A 19,450-nucleotide genomic window follows, 5' to 3' on the forward strand; every position below is an offset into this window, starting at 1 on the left:
AAAGGTCACGACGCATTTTCCAGAAAAAATAAATTCCAAAAAGATCCATGCGAGAATGAGTCAGGGAATTAACATGAAGTATCTCCCTTATTGTAAGGTTATATGAGACATGCAGTTTCAACTTGGACTGAATCTAAGGTATCAACGCGAGACTGGAACTCACGGGAGTAATGTCTCCATGTACTTACCATCCCTTTTGCTTTTCTCTTCCGTTTTATATCGCAGGAACAAGTCGTACGCGCTACTTGCCACCATCAGCGCAAGGAAGAACCCAAATGCGGCTCTGAAATGAAATAAATGAAAGATTTTTAGCGATCTTCCTTATGGATATCAAATAAGATAATATGTTTCTAATGGGCCCTCGCCAAGATATGCTTACAATTCATGGTGCGGCTGTAATCTGCACAGTGCTGAACTATGCCTGAGTACACTAAGCTATACTTGAGTATAGCAGTCTCTCTTAAAATTCATTCGTTCATCTTAACTGCCAACTGTGTCCAATATGAGTTGATAGAACGTTACAACGTCCTTGTAATCAACGATTCGCATAATTAGGCCGTAATTGCAACCTAAAGCCATCTTCCCAATATATGACCAATGCATTAAAGTGGTAGAAGTCATACTGCGAAAACATCTCTCAATGAGATATAACGTTAGTGATTAAGCACACAATGTACGAGTACTTACAACATACGCCATACATTTACGAATTATCACGCATAACCTTTTTGAATTGTCATGATTCGTGCATCGCAAAGGTGCACTGGTAATATTTATCAGTTAAAATGTATTATATTCACATATAAAATTGTTTTTCCGATGAGAGGTAAAATAATATATCCACCCATACAAGGTTTGTTTAAAAAGTATCGATACCAATTTTTCTGACGTGTACGTAAAGTGCTAAATGCATACCGTCGGTTTTATTAGTACCCTGCAAACTACCGCTAAGGTGTGTGGTAGGGGGTGAATACACACCAGACTAATAATGACCCAAGCTTTTTACCCCTACCTGGGTCGGGCAGTGTTATTCTGCTCCATTTTCGTTCGTGGAAAAAAATGGCAATTGTTCCACTTAATATATCTAATTTTATTGACATGATCTTGCCTGCTGTAGCACTATAGTAACATCAGTTAAGTGTGCCAATGATCGTAGATCGTTTTAATGCAACAATTTCAGAGCGTAAAAATCATTCGCCTTGACTGGGACTCGAACCCAGATCCCTCAATCCCACATTAGCGGATGACTCCGTTAAAAGTTACTGTTGCGGCATCTCCCGCAGTTTCTTTGGAATTTATCGTAGATCGTATTGATATGAAAGTGCCCACCATTATCACTTAAAATTTGGCGATGCGGATCTGCCCATCCGGACTCCCCGTTCCCCACCCGCACCTGAGCAGTCTGAGACACGTAAAGGTTGCGGATTAGCCTCCTTTCCCTCCAATCTATTCCTATTTTCTGCAATATACTCATTAGTTTTTTCCAATTCACTCTATCAAACGCTTTTTTGAAACCTACGAAACAGGCAAATACCTCCTGGTTGTGTTCTATATTCCTCTCAATTAATAATCTCATTACTGCAATGGCATCACGCGTACCTCTCTCCTTCCTAAACCCAAACTGATCATCCCCTAAGTAATCATTTGCCCTACTCTCTATCCTTTTGTTTATGATCCTAAGAACAAATTTAGTTGAGTGGGATATCAAACTTATCGTCCTGTAGTCCTCACATGATGTAGCCTTTACCTTTTTCGGAATAGGAACTAAAACTGATCTCACAAAGTCTTCCGGCCAGATTCCTTCCTCATAGACACTAAGAATCATGTAATACACACATACATATACATACACATATTTTACGTAATAACTTACTGATAGACAAAAAGATAGTAGCCTTAATATAATATTTCAGGGAGTTTGCATGAAATCTAAGTAACTCATGTAAGTAGGAATTTTATCTAAGGAATTTCTTACAGATTTTCAGACGTGGTTTAATGCAGTCATTAATATTATGTTATAGTAAAAGACTGATTCAGCTATAGAAATAAACATGAAATTTTATTCTTCTATTGTCGATCACGATATTTTTTGCCATTCTTAACGCCCTATGATTCTTTTTTAGTCTGCTGCAATTTGTTTTTTTTTAAATCAAATAAGGTGTTTTCGTATAAACCTATCAAAAATTAATTTTATAAACCGAAATATTTTTTTCTTTTAAAAAAATTTGAGGAAAACAAACACCCCATTTGTAATAAAATGAACGATATGATGACTATGCTGTTAAGTACATCGGGTTTTATTTTTTGACTTCATCACTATCTTGGCAACGCAAACCAACATATCTTGCTAAATGCCTTATGTGGCAATAAAGACGACATAAGTAATGACCAACAACAGTAAATTTGAGTGTCATTCATAAAAATGTCAACTCTTTTGTCGACTTACATTTGTTTTGCGTTTTATGGAAGACTTTTCCGGAAAGTTTTCCCGCATGTGCGCGGACAATGGAATGTCGATTGTATGGCAACTATAAGAGACGTGGTCATCGTTACCATAGCATTTAACACTTGGTCAACGCAAACGCTTTCTTTAGACCGTTTCGAGTGTTTGCTCAGATTTCGCATCTCCACTAAAAAAATAATTTGGTGCCCGAGGATCTCCGTGAAAGTAAAAAATAAAAGTTGACGAACGCTTGGCGTAGGATAGTTTTTTTGCGAAGTATGTGTGGTAGAAGGAATGGGAATGGAGTGGACGATAGGACAGGCAAGTCTGAATGTACATATATACCAAAGCAATTATTTCTCTTAGCAAAAATGTCCTCCGGTCATTTTATTTCTTGAAATGGAGTTTTCAAAAGAATTTATCATATCGTTGCAGTTTGTTTGAACTGGCGTCATATTTATTAGTGATATTTTCTTGTGCAAAAGACGTGACGAAAAATCACATAAGGCGCAGGTCACCGAGGAAAATGTATTCGATTTACTCTGTTTAAAGCGCTAAGAAAGTTACACTGACATCTTTATTTGCCGTTTAGCTTAGCCCACGATGATTTTTGGCATCAGCGATAATCCGGGAATTGGATTCCCAATCCGTTGTCGTGCAGAGCTTGGTTGCAAGTGACCGATTTCACCAGAATTATATATTTCATAAAATGTGTAGTAGTTTTATGTGAAGCCAATGAGATAAAATTTTTTAGATTATCATCCCCGCTAGGCTACCTAAAGGCCTGAGTTTTCACACCAGCGACGAACCCGCATAATTAAACGAATGTGTAGAAATCTTCCTTTCCGATAGAGTCCAGGAATGATTGAAAGTTGTAAGAGGAAACGGGAAACCTCCATCAACATTTAAATTGCCGACACTGCCGACCCCGGTGGTGGCGGGGTAACGTCCTCGTCTGCCATTCCAAGGGTCGCGGGTTCGATTCCCGCCTGGGTGAGTTTCCCCCATCTAGGGCTTGGGTGTTTGTAAATGTCGTTGTTAATAGTTCGATGTAAAGGCCAAAATGTGCTGTTTTCGGACTAATACTGAATAAATAAATAAATAAAAAATAAAGGAAAACTAAATGGTTATGAAAAGTTAACGGTGTGGACTATCTATCGTGGCACGATGCGCAGTAAAGAGTATAAACAAAGTGTTCCACGTGTGAAGTGACCGTGTGGGAAGGCCGTTTTTGCTGTTGCCTTGTGCATTCGCCGAATGCTCTAAGGGGTGGGCGGGTGTGGAGGTGGGAGGGTTAAAACGGGAGTAGAAAGGAGATCGGATTGTCCCACTGAGCTCTCAAGCGTCCGCCGCCGTAGGCGTGCGCGCCTACTTGTCGGGAATGGGCTAGGCGTTGGGTGTCGCCTTGTCGCCCAAGGGCGGACATTAGATCCTTTCACGTGCTAGGGACACACACACATACATATGTGTGTGTATATGTATATATATAACGTATACGTATGCACATATTAAAGGTCAGTCACAGGCGCGTTGATGATACATAACATTTCAGAAGACCAAATAAAGAAACGCTCGCAGTTTTGGTATTTGAATAGTTCGGTGGTCCGACCTCCTTTCTCAGAGAAATGAAGAAAACAAAAAAAAAGTGAGAAAAAATAAAAGAAAGAGGGGTTAAAAAATTTTCTTCCGTCCATTCTGAAAGGTTGTCGGGCCACCGAAATATGCGAAAACCAAACTGTGAGAGTCTTTCTTTGTTTTGTGTTTCCTAGTTTTTATATCGTCATCACGCTTGTAACTGACCTTATATTCACTTTTGTGAACATTTTCTGCAAATAAATAAATAAATATATATATATATATATATATGTTTACATATATATCGAGGATGTATAAGCACTCACGAGAGCAATATGACACTTGGACGGAACAATAAAACACAAAAATACCAATAGGGAACACGCTTAAGGAGACTCAAATTTCATAAAGTTTAAGCTTCCGGCCTTCTCCGGGCCCGGAGCTTTAAGTATTAAAGAGTAAAGGAGCGTAAAGGCCGGAAGCTGGAATGTGAGTCTCCTTTTACGAGTCCTCTATTTACACATATGTGTATGTATAAAAAAATATATATGTGTATATGTGTGCATATATATGTTTTTATGAATATATATATATAATTATACTTTACACACACACACACACACACACACACACACACACACATATATATATATATATATATATATATATATATATATATATATATATATATATATATATGTCGATCACCCGCAAACATCCACATGCACTTACATCACAAAGTAGTCCAACTCGTGCACTTTCCTCGGCTCGTCTACATGGCACGCTGCCGGGTCGACCCTGACCTTGACCTTCAAACTGAAAGGTTCAGCAAGGCTGTCGACGGCCTCCTGCATCGAGATCTCCAGGTCCTGGGCTGTACAGGAGGATGGGATGCAGACGGCCCACTCGATCAGGGAGAAGGATGGATAGAGATCCGGGCCCTGTGGAAACGACTTGGGGTTGTAAAAAAGGATAGGTATTCACATCTATACAATACCCTTCAATTCGCCGCAAGAAAGAGTGGCAGGGAGTGTTAGGGCAACAAAATTTCATACATAATTGTAACAATACCCCTCATTTCACCGGAAAAAAACGTTGCAGGGAGTGTTGGGGCACCAGCATTTCATGCATAATTATAACGATGTATATTTGCGCACAAATAAAAACATTTGTACTTACACGCAGACATTGTACCTCATGTAATAGGCTATGAGTTAACATATAGTTTAAGTATACAAGTGTACTGTAACATACATGTACAAGTACAACAAGGACAAGTGTTGGGAAATGAGTGGTGTCTTACGTCGCTTTCATTTTGCGGTCGAAAAAGACTCATATTGATTTACCAATGACACATAAACGCTGATTCGTGTGGCAATGAATTGCAATTCTGTTGCGTTTGGAAATTTTCGTCAAATTTTAATGAGTAATTTTATTTTCTTTGAGAAATATTGTCATTATTTTTAAATGATAAGTGTCGAAGTAATTATTTCCAAGACAAGCTTAAGCGGTGTATTTATGCGAGATGAAGGCAATTGTGACATTTTAATATTGAAAATATCAATCTGTGACCCCCTTAAGACTCATATAGAAGAGATATTATTTGAAAAAGCTGATGGCAGATGTCCAGGAAATGATGTCCATGAATAATAGAATATGATTGATAAAAAAAATCCGTCCTGGATGTAAATTGCCATCTTTTATTGAAAATTCTCTACAAACTATTCTGTAATGAATTATAAATTGTTATATTCCATGATATTAAACTATTTTGAAATAATCTACACAATAAATTAATTAAATTAGCATATTAATCGCACTGTTTTTATGATGACTGTCTTGCTTAAGAAGGGAGATATGATAATATTTATGATATTAAATCTGTATGGAACTGCTATTCAATCACGAATATATTCGAAAGATTCAAGGGTCGCATATCAACAGATATTAGAGACTATGGACGCCCCTAAAATTGATATTTCGGTAGTTTTAATATTAAGAAATCAATGTTGCTATATATGCACATCACATCATATATATATTTCAAAGTGATTATGTTCGAGAAGAGAATATATCAACCGGAACGAAGAGTCTTATAATGTATGAGGCTTGACGCGTCTCCCAGAATTGGTAGTTTAAGGGTAGGCGACCGACATCTAAGGTCATTTGTGCCATTAGAGATGGACGGGAAAGGATGAAGGGTGGAGAGAAATCCGGCGTCGGCGTTAGCCTACTCTTAACGAAAGGCGCCGCGTGGTCTGCAGTTTATCGTCCCATCCGACGGACGGTGCACTCACTCAAAGTGCTCTCCACAAAGCACCTCAAGTTAGGATCAGGATACCACTGAAAAATATCTGCCATCTCCAGGATTTGAACCCGGGCTCTCTCAGTGGGAAGCCAGTACGATGGCAACCGCACCATTCTTAACTACACACGCATTCTCCAGTCGTTGAAGCCTCCCAGCGTTGCCGTTATTTTCTCTGAACAAAAACAGCTATTGGTAGTTGCTCATATTTCAATGGGAGAACTAAGTTAATCATTAAGATCTTTTAAAAATTAAATCGCAGATTTTTTGTAGAATTGAATAGGTCTTTCGGTATCTTAGTGCAAAAAGTGCAAAGTACAAATCAATTATGACATATTTAGAAAATAATTGAAGTAAAACTATAATTGTACTTTTACCAAGGAAGATGGGTAACATTAGATTTTGCACCAAGAGGAGAGGAATCAGAAAAAATGAAATCTTACCTAGAAGTAACTAAACATATTATGGTAGACGTGAGACTGATACTATCAAGGCAAAATAGCTATTTCTGAGAAACGCTCCCAGTGAAGAGGCAACTGCTAAGCTTAATTTTCATATTTTTCCTTGTGAATTACTTGAAACAGTTCCCAGGATACGGTATATTGGTAAAAAAATATGAAAAGCCTGGAAACTACTGTAAAATAAAGGGCATAGAAAAAACATGAAAGAGTGGAACGTATTTAAGCTTCTGAGCTTGACATACATTTTTAATGATGATTAAAATTGGAACTTGAGAGGATGGGAAATTTATGAATAATTCTGGTATGTAGTATGCATGGAGATGCAGTATGTAACAATTATGATTCTCGCTTTTCCTGCAGAGGTGCATTCTTTCATATGAGCGTGATCGTCGGCCTCCAGACAAGGCAATCTCCTCAGTTTCATAATGTATGCAAAATAGAATAATTACGTATAATGTGTACAATGTTAGAGTAACCACAAGCTGATCCTCCATCAAAAACACTTCGAAGCAAGAAGATGACTATGTTTCTTTTTGCACGAGGCCTCCAAACATTTTAAAACCTAGGGCACTCCTTTAAAATCAGTTTCCGTTTATTTTCCTTTCTGATACCAATTTTCATTTCCATTTTCTAGGAGAATATTTCGGTGTCACAATATTTGAATCAACGCTCTTATTTGAATTTTGGTTTCCAAATGCGTTTTTTGATCGAAATTAGACGATCTGCTTTCATGCGCGGAAAACGTTGGCGGTTGATTTAATCAATTTGAAATTGCAAACTTTTATCAGCATTAGTCAATTGATTCTGATTGATAGCCATGGCTTCGTATTTGCTTTGATTATCTTAGCATTTAGTAAACTAGTGTTGATTTTTTTATCAGCGTTCATTTTATCGCCTCAGGTTTGGTTGTTATGCTTGGACTTTGTGTACTACCTGGAAATCTCTATCTGCAGATGTATTTTTAATAATTATTATAATGATTCGAAAAATATGGCATTCATTACGGAAATGATTCCAACTTCCGAGAGCTTGAAATAAGGTGTACTGTTAAAAGTTTTCAAATAGAATGATTTGAATGGGCGAAAAAAGACTGTACAAAATCCAAAAAAACATACCTCATCCTTCCAGGCATCTCTTTGTGAAATTTTGTCATCTTCTCATAAAAAAGAAGCACTTTGTAGAATCCACAGAAACCTTTAAACTACACAGAAATCACTGTGGATTTAACGAAGTGTTTCTTTCCTTGTGTAACGTCTCACAAGATGTTTTCAGTGTGGGTGCCAGTTTTTGTTTGTGGAAGGGGGGGGGCGGCGTAACATGGTAGATGATTCAGGAAGAGTATCTATGTATATTGCTCTCTGAGGAAACTTACTACATGCCCATTCGTAACATTCCTCCCGAACCAAGAGCCGTTACCTATGCACGTGCGGTTCTATAAAAAGTAAAGGCATCGGAGGTCATTTCTTGACCTACAAACTCTTTATAATGGCCAACTTTCATTTACTTTCCCATGAGATTTCTCGGGGCATTGAGAGGATCGAAGTTCGTCCCCTTATATCCTTCCCCTACTCCCTCATTCCTCTCCCCTCTCAATCTCTACCCCACCTCCACATCTCTGCATTCCCACAATTCTACCTCCCCAACCCTCGACCTCACTCCCCTACTTTAACCCCCTCTATCCGCTCCCCACCGCCCCCCCCCCTTTTCCTTTTTCTCCCTCCCCTATTTCCCGCATACGATTCGGAACGGGTTATTGCCGCTGACGTTGACGGGTTGTCGCTGGGTGTCAAAGAGGGATGTCTCGGAAGTCCGCAAGGGTCTCTACTCGGTTGAGATAAGGGTGTGAGGAGTCGCACCCTTGGGGAGAATGGAGGATATGGCGAAAATCGACAAGGTTCTGTCCGTCGGAAGGGCGGTGTTGAGAGGTGCAGGGTGGCGGGAAATGAAAAGGGCGCGTTTCGTTATTCATTTAAAAAAAATATTTTTTTCAATCTCTCCCTTTCCATTGCCTCGACGATCAATCAGATGGACCGGGAAACTTTCATCCCGAGAGTGATTTTCGAAAGGGGAGTGGGTAAGGAGTGGGAAACGGGTCTCGCGCGTATTTTGGACCAGGTAAGGAAGTGGAGGCCAAATCCACCCAATTAACGATTCCGTCCATTTTAATGACACGCGTGTTTAGCTTGAGACGAGTGGTTTTCGTGGATCGCCCGTTTCTTAGACGATTGAATGGGCATTTGCGACTGTATTTCAATTACAAAAAAACCGTTTTCGAATCGAAAAATTCAAAATTTAAGGAGGTGGGAAAAATAGGTTGAGCACGTGCGGGTTAAATTGAAATTTGCATGTAAATGAAATACATGATCTCACCGCCGACAAAATAAAAAAGATGAAAAATGAAATAATCTTCCAAATGTTGGAGATATTAAATTCAATGCTTTCCCATCAGATGTGTCATCTTAGTTTTTACTTAATTTTGAGTTTTTTTTAAATTGATAGGTATTCGTAAAAAATATTACGAAAACGAAACTCCGGTCATGACTTTTTATCGGCTAAATAATAGTTTTTTTCCAGTAGTAATTGTAGTACAATAAAGGTTTTGATGAACTCCATCGTCTTCAGGACTTGAAGAGAACGTACTCGTAGCACGTCGAATCCTACCCAGTAAAATATTTTCTAATTGGCGGAAAAGTGCTATTATGCGGTCATCAATACACGTATGTTCCAATTCCACCACATAGCACTTGACACTTCGCAATTCGCAACACACAAGCTTAATGCATATCACCATAAATAAGTCGTAGAACAATTAATACCAGAACTTTAGGTCCAATGTGTTCATGAATCAACCCTTCTGTACTCGAAATTCAACGTACAATTAAAAGTTTCAGACGCACTCCAGTGAAAATTATTCATTAGAGCAATATTTCTAATTTACGCAATTTTATATGAATAAACGCTACAGGTTTCATTGGCTACATCTTAAACGGCGCGTTTACATTAAGGTTTGTCATACTTAAAAGGTGTAAATGATGAATGTTTCTTCTTATTACAGAAGGAAAATAATGAGTCTAAGGGTTTTAATCCATTTCCATTATATATCTTAAATTGTAAAAGAAAATATGTGTGATTGTGCGAAGGAAGTACATTTCATGAAAAACGTCATCTTTTTTATTTGAAAATCCTTATTTCTTTACATCGTTGCCATGGATATAACTCGGAGAAATTTTAAGCAAGTTTAAGAAGGGGTATTATTAACGGAAAAATAGCTCTAATTCCAAATACGAGGGGATCGGGATGGTGCGGTGGCTAACATACTGGATTCCCACCGTGAGGGCCCAGATTTGGATCCTTGAGACTACAGGTGTTTTTCAGTGGTATCCCGATCCCTACTTGAGTTGCTTTGTGGAGAGCACTTTGAGTGAGTACGCCGTCCGTCGGATGGGACGTTAAACTGACAATAACTTGGCGTCTTTTCATGAGAGCAGGCTAATGTCGACGCCGGATTTATCTCCACCCTTCCACCTTTCCCATCCATCCCTAATGGCGCAAATGACCCAAGCTGTCGGTCGCCTCCCCTAAAACTACTACTCCAAAAATGAAACAAAAAAAACGAAGTTTTGGGAGGTTTTTATAAGTTGAATTTCATAACCCTTGATAATTTAAATATTTACGCAGAGCAGCGGTAGATTAGTGAGTAGAGCGTTTTGATACTGTTCGGAGGCCGAGGCGAGGTGTATTATAATGTGTGGTTAGCTGGCAGGTTATCTTTGTACTTCAGTTTAACTCGCACTATAGATTATCTGTAAGAATATGTAGGATTAAAGGTGTATTTTTTCAAAAAGCGGAATTGTATTACATTTTCAGCATTTGAGAAGTATATCATCTATAATTCTAAGGTCTATTTTTAGAATCGAACCCAAGAAGATGTTTCATAATTGCCAAACCAAAAGTACTGAATATTGACAGTTTCCTCTAATCAGAGACGTGTTAAGAAAAGATTTAACTTATGCAACAAAATTGTAATTAATTGAATTTCGCTTATATGTTCCAATATCGTTTCTCCTCTCTTTGAGCAATTCATTGATGGAAATGTATTTCGCTATTTTCTGTGCATAGGATCGTCAGATTCGTTCAAGAGCTAACACTTCCTTTTTGAGTGGGGGAAATTGTTCTTATGCCGTCCCCATGATTTGGGGCCTTGAATTTTACTTAACATAGTACTTTAAATCAGAGCTTTTACCATAGATGAATGTTACTTCGTTCAATTTATCTAGTCTAAACACTCACTATCTCATTTTTTCTAAATTCATTTGGCTTGGAAGATGTTCAGCTTTTCAGTAAAAAAGGGAAGTACAATAAAAATTCTAGCGATAGGACAAAGAACGAATGATTCGGATTTTAATGACTCGCGAGTAATTGATCGCTAGCTCTTTCTTGTATTATTGCAGTTGCGTACAAGTGTAGGTTATTTTTACATGTTTACATTTGAGTCACATATTTCCTCATTGACACAGCTTTCCTCATATGCAGGTCACCGTGAGAAAACTGAAAGATTAAGCTATGAAGGGAAAGCTTGATAGAGTTATTGGTCTTATTAATCGTGAATTATGCTATAAAGTTGGGAAGCACTTAATAGAATTTTGTCAATGGATAAATTTGGAGGAAGGTAATCATAACCGCAGTACAAAAAAACCATAACTTCATTATTGTGACGGCATTTGAATTCATACTGAGTGGTAATATTTTTCATTGAATAGGAATATTACAGGAGAAATTATTTAATGAACAGAAATTCGAACTCGAAAATTAATTTTACCCAGATAAAAATAGCTTTGATTGCATAAATAAAACAATTTAATAGAAAAAAAGAGTTGCAAACAGATAATTTAATTTGATAATTTATCCCTGTTAAGATTATTGGTGAAATATTTGCGTTAATTATGTAAATAACTCACTGTAAGCAATACTAAACATGGAGTTTGACATTATTAGGTGTATAAAAATATGCTACGAAGATATTAGTTTGGAAATATGTTGAAAGTTTAGCATTATGTCGCTAATGGAAAAAAATGAGAATAATAAGATGGGCGTAGATGTGCCTGTAACGGTGAGTGAAGGGGGTAGGAAAAGAAGGAAGTACTGGAAGGAACTAATATTAAGGAATTCCATGCGGAACAAATGACAAATGAGGGAATGAAAATGAAATCGATGAGGAGGAGAGAAAGTAATTTTCTGTGGAATCTGAGCCTAGCAACCGGAGCGATATAGGAAGAGAGTTATTCAAAAGTTTACCTGTGGGGGAAGAAACCTAACCATAAAAAATACTGGCACATTATTTTCAGTCCATCCCGTAACATTAAAAAAAATATTGTGGCTGAAGATACAGGTATACTAAAGTTATACACTTGTAAATATGGTGCTCAGGAGAATCTGGGAGCAGAAGGTATTAATATTTAATAACCGATCGCCATATCGATAATGATACATAGCGCATGTCACCGCTCTGCATTGCCTCTTCGTTTAGAATTGATCTATGAATATTCGTTTAATGATGTCTACTTCCAAATTAGAAGTGATAATAATTATATATAACATAATTAGAGCAGGTAACGGTGTAGATGAATAAATCAATAATGGGAATTTTGTGACTTAAGTGACCTCCAAGTACTCAAATAAGATTTTATAATGATTTTAATGAAAATTAAACTGGTGGAATTTTCGTATCTGCCTACTTCCAGCTCATAGACAATTGGCCTCTTTTCAAAGTATAGCCGTAGTTATTTTGGATTAATATTGACCTGAATTATAGTGATTACGTAATTTGCTTGAGATATCTAAGCGAAAGAAACCTAAATAAAACATGAATATATTCCTTGGTCGAAAAGCAAGTCAAGTCCATTGCTTTGAACATGTATCAAAGATAAAACCTTTAAATTCTTCTATCCATATTTCCAGGAGCCATTATTTGGCTCACCCTCTCAACATATATGGTGTGTATTAGAAGAACTCTATTTGGATAAGGTTTCTAAAATTACTATTGAAATTAACCTGATCTGAGGTAATAATTAAAACTGAACGACCCCGAAAAAGGTTTTGGAAATAGGGAGGGGTTTTGGAGAAAAGGTCTAAAGTAATGATGGTTGACTTTCTTCGATTAGCAATGCGGTTTACTATATACATTCATGAGTCGCTTGATTTTCGACATATTGTTCAAGTCTCATTTTTTCGCAACAACACTCGCTCGGTTAGAAGGGCCTCAGTCCCAAGGAGCCATGCCCTTTCTCACGGTAAACATTTTAATTTCCTTGCGGCAATCGAGGCATATTTCTTCTTGAGAGATTCTTCTATCATTGGTGAAAGCATCGATAATAGACAAGACGTACGTGAGAGACAGTCATTTTACGCCATAAAAACAGCAAGTGTGTAGATAATTTTAGATGGTGGATAACTAATGCTTCTCATTTTGGTCCGATATCTATTCGGCGTTCATGTAGCACTGGTGAGAAAGAAAAATTTCTCTTTTTGATCGGCTGGCTATTTATAAAAAAAAGACAATTGTATTAGAAGAGACACCACACCCTCGGGAGAAGAATACGTATGTATGTAGTCAGAATTGACTTCCGGATGCGTCGACGGATTAAATCGTCTTGAATCTCATAAGAATTTTCACACATCTTGAGACGCAATCGATTTGAAGGAATATAACGGAATAGAAAACAAAGATTTTGCGAGGAAGGCCTAGGGACATAGGCATCGATAAAATAATGAGTGCTACAGGACAGAAGCGATATCATATTGTGAAAGTATGTAGTTTTTGATGGGAAAGAAAGGAGTGATTCAATCAACCTATCTTTGGATTAAAGAAATGTCGATTGATTAAAGAATTATTATATAAAAATTACATTACTGTTCAATTAATTCCAAAAATGTCTTCAATTAATGTAAAAAATGTTTCTTCTTTCCCAAGAATAAGGTAGTTTGGCCACCGAAAATTTGGAAAACGTGTGTGTTTCATTTGTAAGTGTTACTCCGTGTTTTTGTTGACTAGCGCTATCTCACTTCTTCCTTTAAATTACGCATACACACAGATATATATATATATATATATATATATATATATATATATATATACATATATAAATATATATATATATATATATATATATATATATATGTACACACACACACACATAAATGCTTTATTTTTAGCAGTCTTAAAACATTCTTGATAATGTTTGAAATGTGCTATAAAAACTATTTAAACTCTTAGTTTAAGGTACTTATCTTTTGAAACTATGCAATTTAGGCTGTTTTTCTAAAAAAATAATTGATATAATGGAAAAAATAGAAGTTTAAGTGCTAACATACCGATTATATAAAAAACTTTACGTAACTACGAATATGATGCCAAGTTTTTCGGAATTGCCGGCACATATTACTAAATGCATCAATCCACAATTCTTCTTTTGATTGTACTCCTTTGCCATGATAGCATGGAAAAAATCATGGATTTTTAATATTAATTTCTGACAAAACTTTGCATGGTAAGACCATGTCTTATCATAGTTTTTTGATAGAGTGACCTTAGGACAAATTTCAATTTTTTATCCAAATAGCGTATACTTCGCATCTCGATGGAGCCTCTTCAGAAAGAAACCAACTTGCCGTTTGGTTATGGATAGATTCCAGGTGCCTTCGGTTCAGGGTCATTGTGTCCAGGAGGTAGTCGAGGATCTTTTGATTGGGAGAGGTCTTCGCTTCGATGTCCAAGGTGCTAATGCAGTACTTGCCGGAGAATCGGGAGGGCACCGGCGAGGAGGTGACCTCGTGCCGCCACTCGTCCCCTGAAGACCCTTGGAGGTCCACCTTTAACTTGAGGCATTCGTCGAAGTGACCCAGGCTCCGAATATTTCCCTCCAGGATCCCCGACGGAATTTTGGCGCTGGCATCCCACACTGGAAGAAGGGAAACAGCGTAAGGGTAAGCGTAACTGAACCTATTTTCATCTAAGTTCAAAAAGATATAATTATTTGCACCTCAGCCTTATAGGCGCAACATTTGCAAGGTTAATTGATAGGGTGAGAAAAATGATGCTGAGTGTCCGTGCCAAATCAAAGATTACATGACGACATTCTTCTTCTCACGGGTAGCAAATCGAACGCGCCTAAATTAGCTTTACCGATGAAAGACGGCGAAACCTAAATAACTTATTTTTTTTAATATTAAGGAAATCAATGATTAAGGCAAATAAGAATATTGTATATTTGATTAACAATGAACATGCGGCATTTTTCCGCTTGTGGATGTAATTTTTTTGAATAGCTAAAATATGCTTATGATCTGTGAAAACTCTATCCTAATCCGGTAGACCACCGCCAATAACATATTTTGTAGCTAGCTTTTTAAATGATCGTACTGTGCCACTTGATAAATTAATTGTGAAAATGGTTCAGACGTTACTTCGTCATCTTTAGTTCAATGATGTACAAACGTTCCAACGTAAGAATAGTTTCATAAAGTAAGGCATTAAACGTTGGGTAATATTTAAAGGAGGAAGGGAGAGGAAGTTAATGTTAAGGGACGGATACATTCCTCTCGCCAGCTTCATGCAACGTATATCTAGGAGAGGCAATAAAAGGAGCACAATAATTGAGCGTGAGTTATGAATGAATGATGCACCATTAACAAACAGCTATGAATTATTGAAATGCAAAACTTTCAAAGCTACCAAAGCGTCTTATTCAATTTGAATTAATTTAGGCTTTTAATGGGTCTTGATGTCTTGACGAATTACCGTACATTGAATGTCACAAGAAAACTTAGGCAATTAACCCAGTGTCTATGAGGACGCACGACAATTCATATTGTGAAGGAATACTTTGGTAGCTTAACTGTTTAAAGTTGTCGACCAAATATCGCAGGGTTTCGGGTTCGAGTCCCGTTTAAGGCGAAATATTTCTCACATTGTGAGATTTTCGTATGGAGAGATGCCAAAAAGACGATTAGGGATTGAGCAGGCGGTGGAGGTATTGATAATATTTTATTTTCCCACAATATTTTATTTTCCCCTCACGGCAGCAAGTATCCGATCGGATGTTTGCCCCTTAAACTGGATGCCGCTTTGATTTCCTGAGTTTTAAGGAGAGGGGCGTGGAACGTAAGTACTTATGTGCCCAACGAAAGCGAAAGTCTACATATCAAAAAAATTCATTTCCCTCACACTCAGACATGAAGTTTTATCTATTTTAAAACTAAAGTTTTAAGCTATTTTTTCCTCCAAAACACACTTTTCAATTATTCCAACCATTTTGAAGCTAATAAGTATGTCACGTTGTTTCTTCTATTTGATTAGAGTAATTCAACCTTTTCAGCAAACTAGAATATGCGCTACATATAGCCGTAAGAATTTTCAATATATTTTGTGGTGGTTAACCGGTCAAATTTTGTGGACGCAGTCTTAAAAATAGGAATGATGAGGAAGATGATTTTTTGAAGAAGAGGTTTTACGGAGAGGAGGAAAAACATGCAGTTTTGAATAGAGTGAGCAAATAGAGGCATTTGCAAAAGGGGAGAAGGTAATGGGTGGAGTAAATATTGCATGATAGAAATATGTTAATGAAAGTTTGAAGTGACGGAGAATTCCGCCAAAGCAGGTCTTTTTAGTCCGTATCAACGTAGGCAGGTGTTGCGACGAAAGGAAGAAGGAACTAATAATGTATTGGATAAAAAAAAAGTTCTCACCATAGGTAGAAGATAATAGGCTCTCGGAGACGTCCAAAATCTTAAATTTTATAGAATACCTTGAATACCTTCATCAGAAGAAATAGAAGTCATGAATGAATATATATATATACATGTGTTATACATATATATATATATATATATATATATATATATATATATATATATATATACATGTGTTATACATATATATATATATATATATATATATATATATATATATATATATACATGTGTTATACATATACATATATATATATATATATAATATGTGTAATATATATAAATAAATAAAACACACGATTGTTGGACTCTTTCTACGATGATCTGTATTTTTCGATAATAGAAGTTTAATACATGTCTAACATTAGTTCTCAATTTGAATTAACACGAATATAAATTAGACGAGAGTGCATATTTGACCAAAGTAGTATAAAATATGTACTCTTGAGTAAGATGTCCTTACAATAGGAGGTATCTGCAGAGTAGACATCGCTGACCAAAATCGTCCACACGATTTCCTGCAAGCAGACTGAACTAAGAATTAAACCAGGAAACTCGGACTTAGTCTCTGGCGAGAAAGTTGGATCAAACGCTTAACCTCGTTAACCAACTTATGGTTAACTCAGCCTGAATGGCTTGTTTAAAGTACCACTCTTCAAAATAAATTCATTAAACCCATGGAAACCATTTGGTTTGTCCGCATGATACTCTTTCTTTAAGTAAAATAATGGACACAATTAACAATTGACGTACTTAAAAATGGCGTCATTGTTAATCAAGTACATGAAGTCAGCGAAGGAGTTTACCAGCTTGTATTACGTGTTGAGCATTTTTTTTCTGCCAAGTTGAATTTTGATTTTATTTTTAAACTTTTTTGGAATATTTTTGCCTAGGGTAAAACATTTTCGAGTTCTTATTTTTTCTCGTCTATTCACATGATTAAATCGTTGATCAAACAATTTAGGAACCATCTGCTTAACCTTACCATCCATTTTTTAACCGGCTTAACCTTAACTAATATACGTCGTTAAATGCCTGAACTGTTTTAACCAATCGATTCGTGCGGGCAGCTCTCGATTGAACCTTGAACTTTCTATATGGAGTCGTGCATGCGCAGTAATCTAATACCTTTCGTGACGTATGCTTGTCTTCGGAGCTTTTCAAGACGCCCACTCCCACGCTAATACAAAGTAGTCTTATTTTTACTCTCTTAAGTAAATTGAACTGATTTTACTGATTTTCTACACGTTCTTTTTATGATAACCAAATGTCGCGATTCATAACTGCGTAGGTGCTGCTACGAGTTATGATCCACAGTGGGAGGACAACGGAAAGAGGAAGTTGACCGGGCCATTGACTCAAGCCGTGTTTCGACATCCTATAGCCTCCAAAATTCACCCCTGAAAGAGAGGATATCGTCCCAGTTTTCATCCGCCGGTTTGATGAGAATGTCGGAAAGGTAAACGGTCGCGTTTGGCTAGTCGAGGTTCTAATTTTTTCAGCATCATCACTTGCGTCACGCGCATGAGTTTCATTGAAGTTGGACCACACTTTGTGACCCTCATGGTGGTTGCAGATACCCTAAGCATATTAGGGTACCTTTCGAAACAGTCGGTGGTCGAAGACATTGATATCGATCAGAAGTTGTAATTTGATGTCATCTAAATATTTACTGCGCAAAAGAACGCATTACGGGTTTATTAGAAAAAATAACCGGAGTGAGAGATCCTCTGGACTCTGAAACCAGGTTTAATAACTTCTCTCGAAAAAATTTAAGGTTAACTCTTCGGTTAAGGCCAAAAGCTAACTTTAATGACCAACATTTAAGTTCAAAATCGACCAAACACTTCAACTTGCCGACCCCGGTGGCGGCGGGGTAACATCCTCGTCTGACATTCCAAGGGTCGCGGGTTCGATTCCCGCCTGGGTGAGTTTCCCTCCATCTAGGGCTTGGGTGTTTGTAAATGTGACCTTTGTTATCGTTGTTAATAGTTCGATGTAAAGGCCAAAATTTGCTGTTTTCGAACTAATACTGAATAAATAAATAAGTGACAGACGATGTTACTACGGCTACAATATTTGCATTCAATCATGAGAAATCTAATTTGTTATTTAAATCGGAATTCTCTATTATCTTCGAGTTAAATGAACGTTCGCATTTACTAAGGATTAGAGGTAACTAGGCATCATTAAACTGGCCGTAAGAATATCTTGGGAAAGTGTTTAAACAATATAACACGAATTTTACTCATTGTGTGTTTTTTCCTTGTTCTGAAATCGTGTTCTACGTGACCTCGTGTTTTTCTTGGTGAAAGTGGACTACCGGGTTATTCCAATCGCGAGAATTTCGGAGACTGGTATATTTTTCATCTGCATCTACGCCTTAACCAGCAAGCTGCCCAGGAGGCATGTGGTAAGGGGTATTAGTTTAGTTCTCCAGTCTTCAGTAACTCAATGGGTAAGTTTTCGAAGTAAGTGTTTCGCTGCTATGTTTATCGGTCGTAGTTTTTCGTTGTTTAACCTTGTTTTTGTCGTGATCGCCCATTGTACGAAGAGAGAAAGAGTCCCTGAATGTATTGATTTTGCAGTCTATCACACTTATCTCATCCGAATAGTTCAATTTGCTAATATGCTACATATAATGAGGGGGCTTAATGATTTCTTCAATTTTATTAGGTAAAATTTAATGTCTCGATTTTTCCTTTATGCTAAGATGAAATCCCATCCTAGTTCCTCTTATTCATCCTAGTTCCGCTCATCTACGCTCACTTTTTTACAATAAGATTTCTTCACAATCCTAGAGGCCCTTCTTTGCACCTTTCCCTACCTCATCTTAATCAACTTCTTCTCCTCTTGGGTCCATTATACTTTTCGCGTATACCAAGTGCGATCTCACCAGTGCAAAGATGCATTTCCCCT

General features: G+C 37.2%; 1 protein-coding gene across 1 annotated transcript in view; it reads right to left on the bottom strand.

The window, feature by feature from the left end:
• LOC139691554 (nose resistant to fluoxetine protein 6-like) overlaps window positions 1–19,450 on the bottom strand; it is a 104,114-nt gene that overhangs the window by 39,400 nt on the left and 45,264 nt on the right. The window contains exons 2-4 of the mRNA XM_071589427.1: window positions 14,453–14,742; window positions 4,751–4,959; window positions 189–283 (exon numbers count right to left, since the gene is read on the bottom strand). Coding sequence (XP_071445528.1) covers window positions 189–283; window positions 4,751–4,959; window positions 14,453–14,742 — 594 coding nt within the window. The remainder of the gene's footprint in view (window positions 1–188; window positions 284–4,750; window positions 4,960–14,452; window positions 14,743–19,450) is intronic.

The sequence above is a fragment of the Hetaerina americana genome, unplaced genomic scaffold (assembly GCF_022747635.1).
Source record: "Hetaerina americana unplaced genomic scaffold, ioHetAmer1.1.p SCAF_38, whole genome shotgun sequence".
NCBI classification, from domain to species: Eukaryota; Metazoa; Arthropoda; class Insecta; order Odonata; family Calopterygidae; genus Hetaerina; species Hetaerina americana.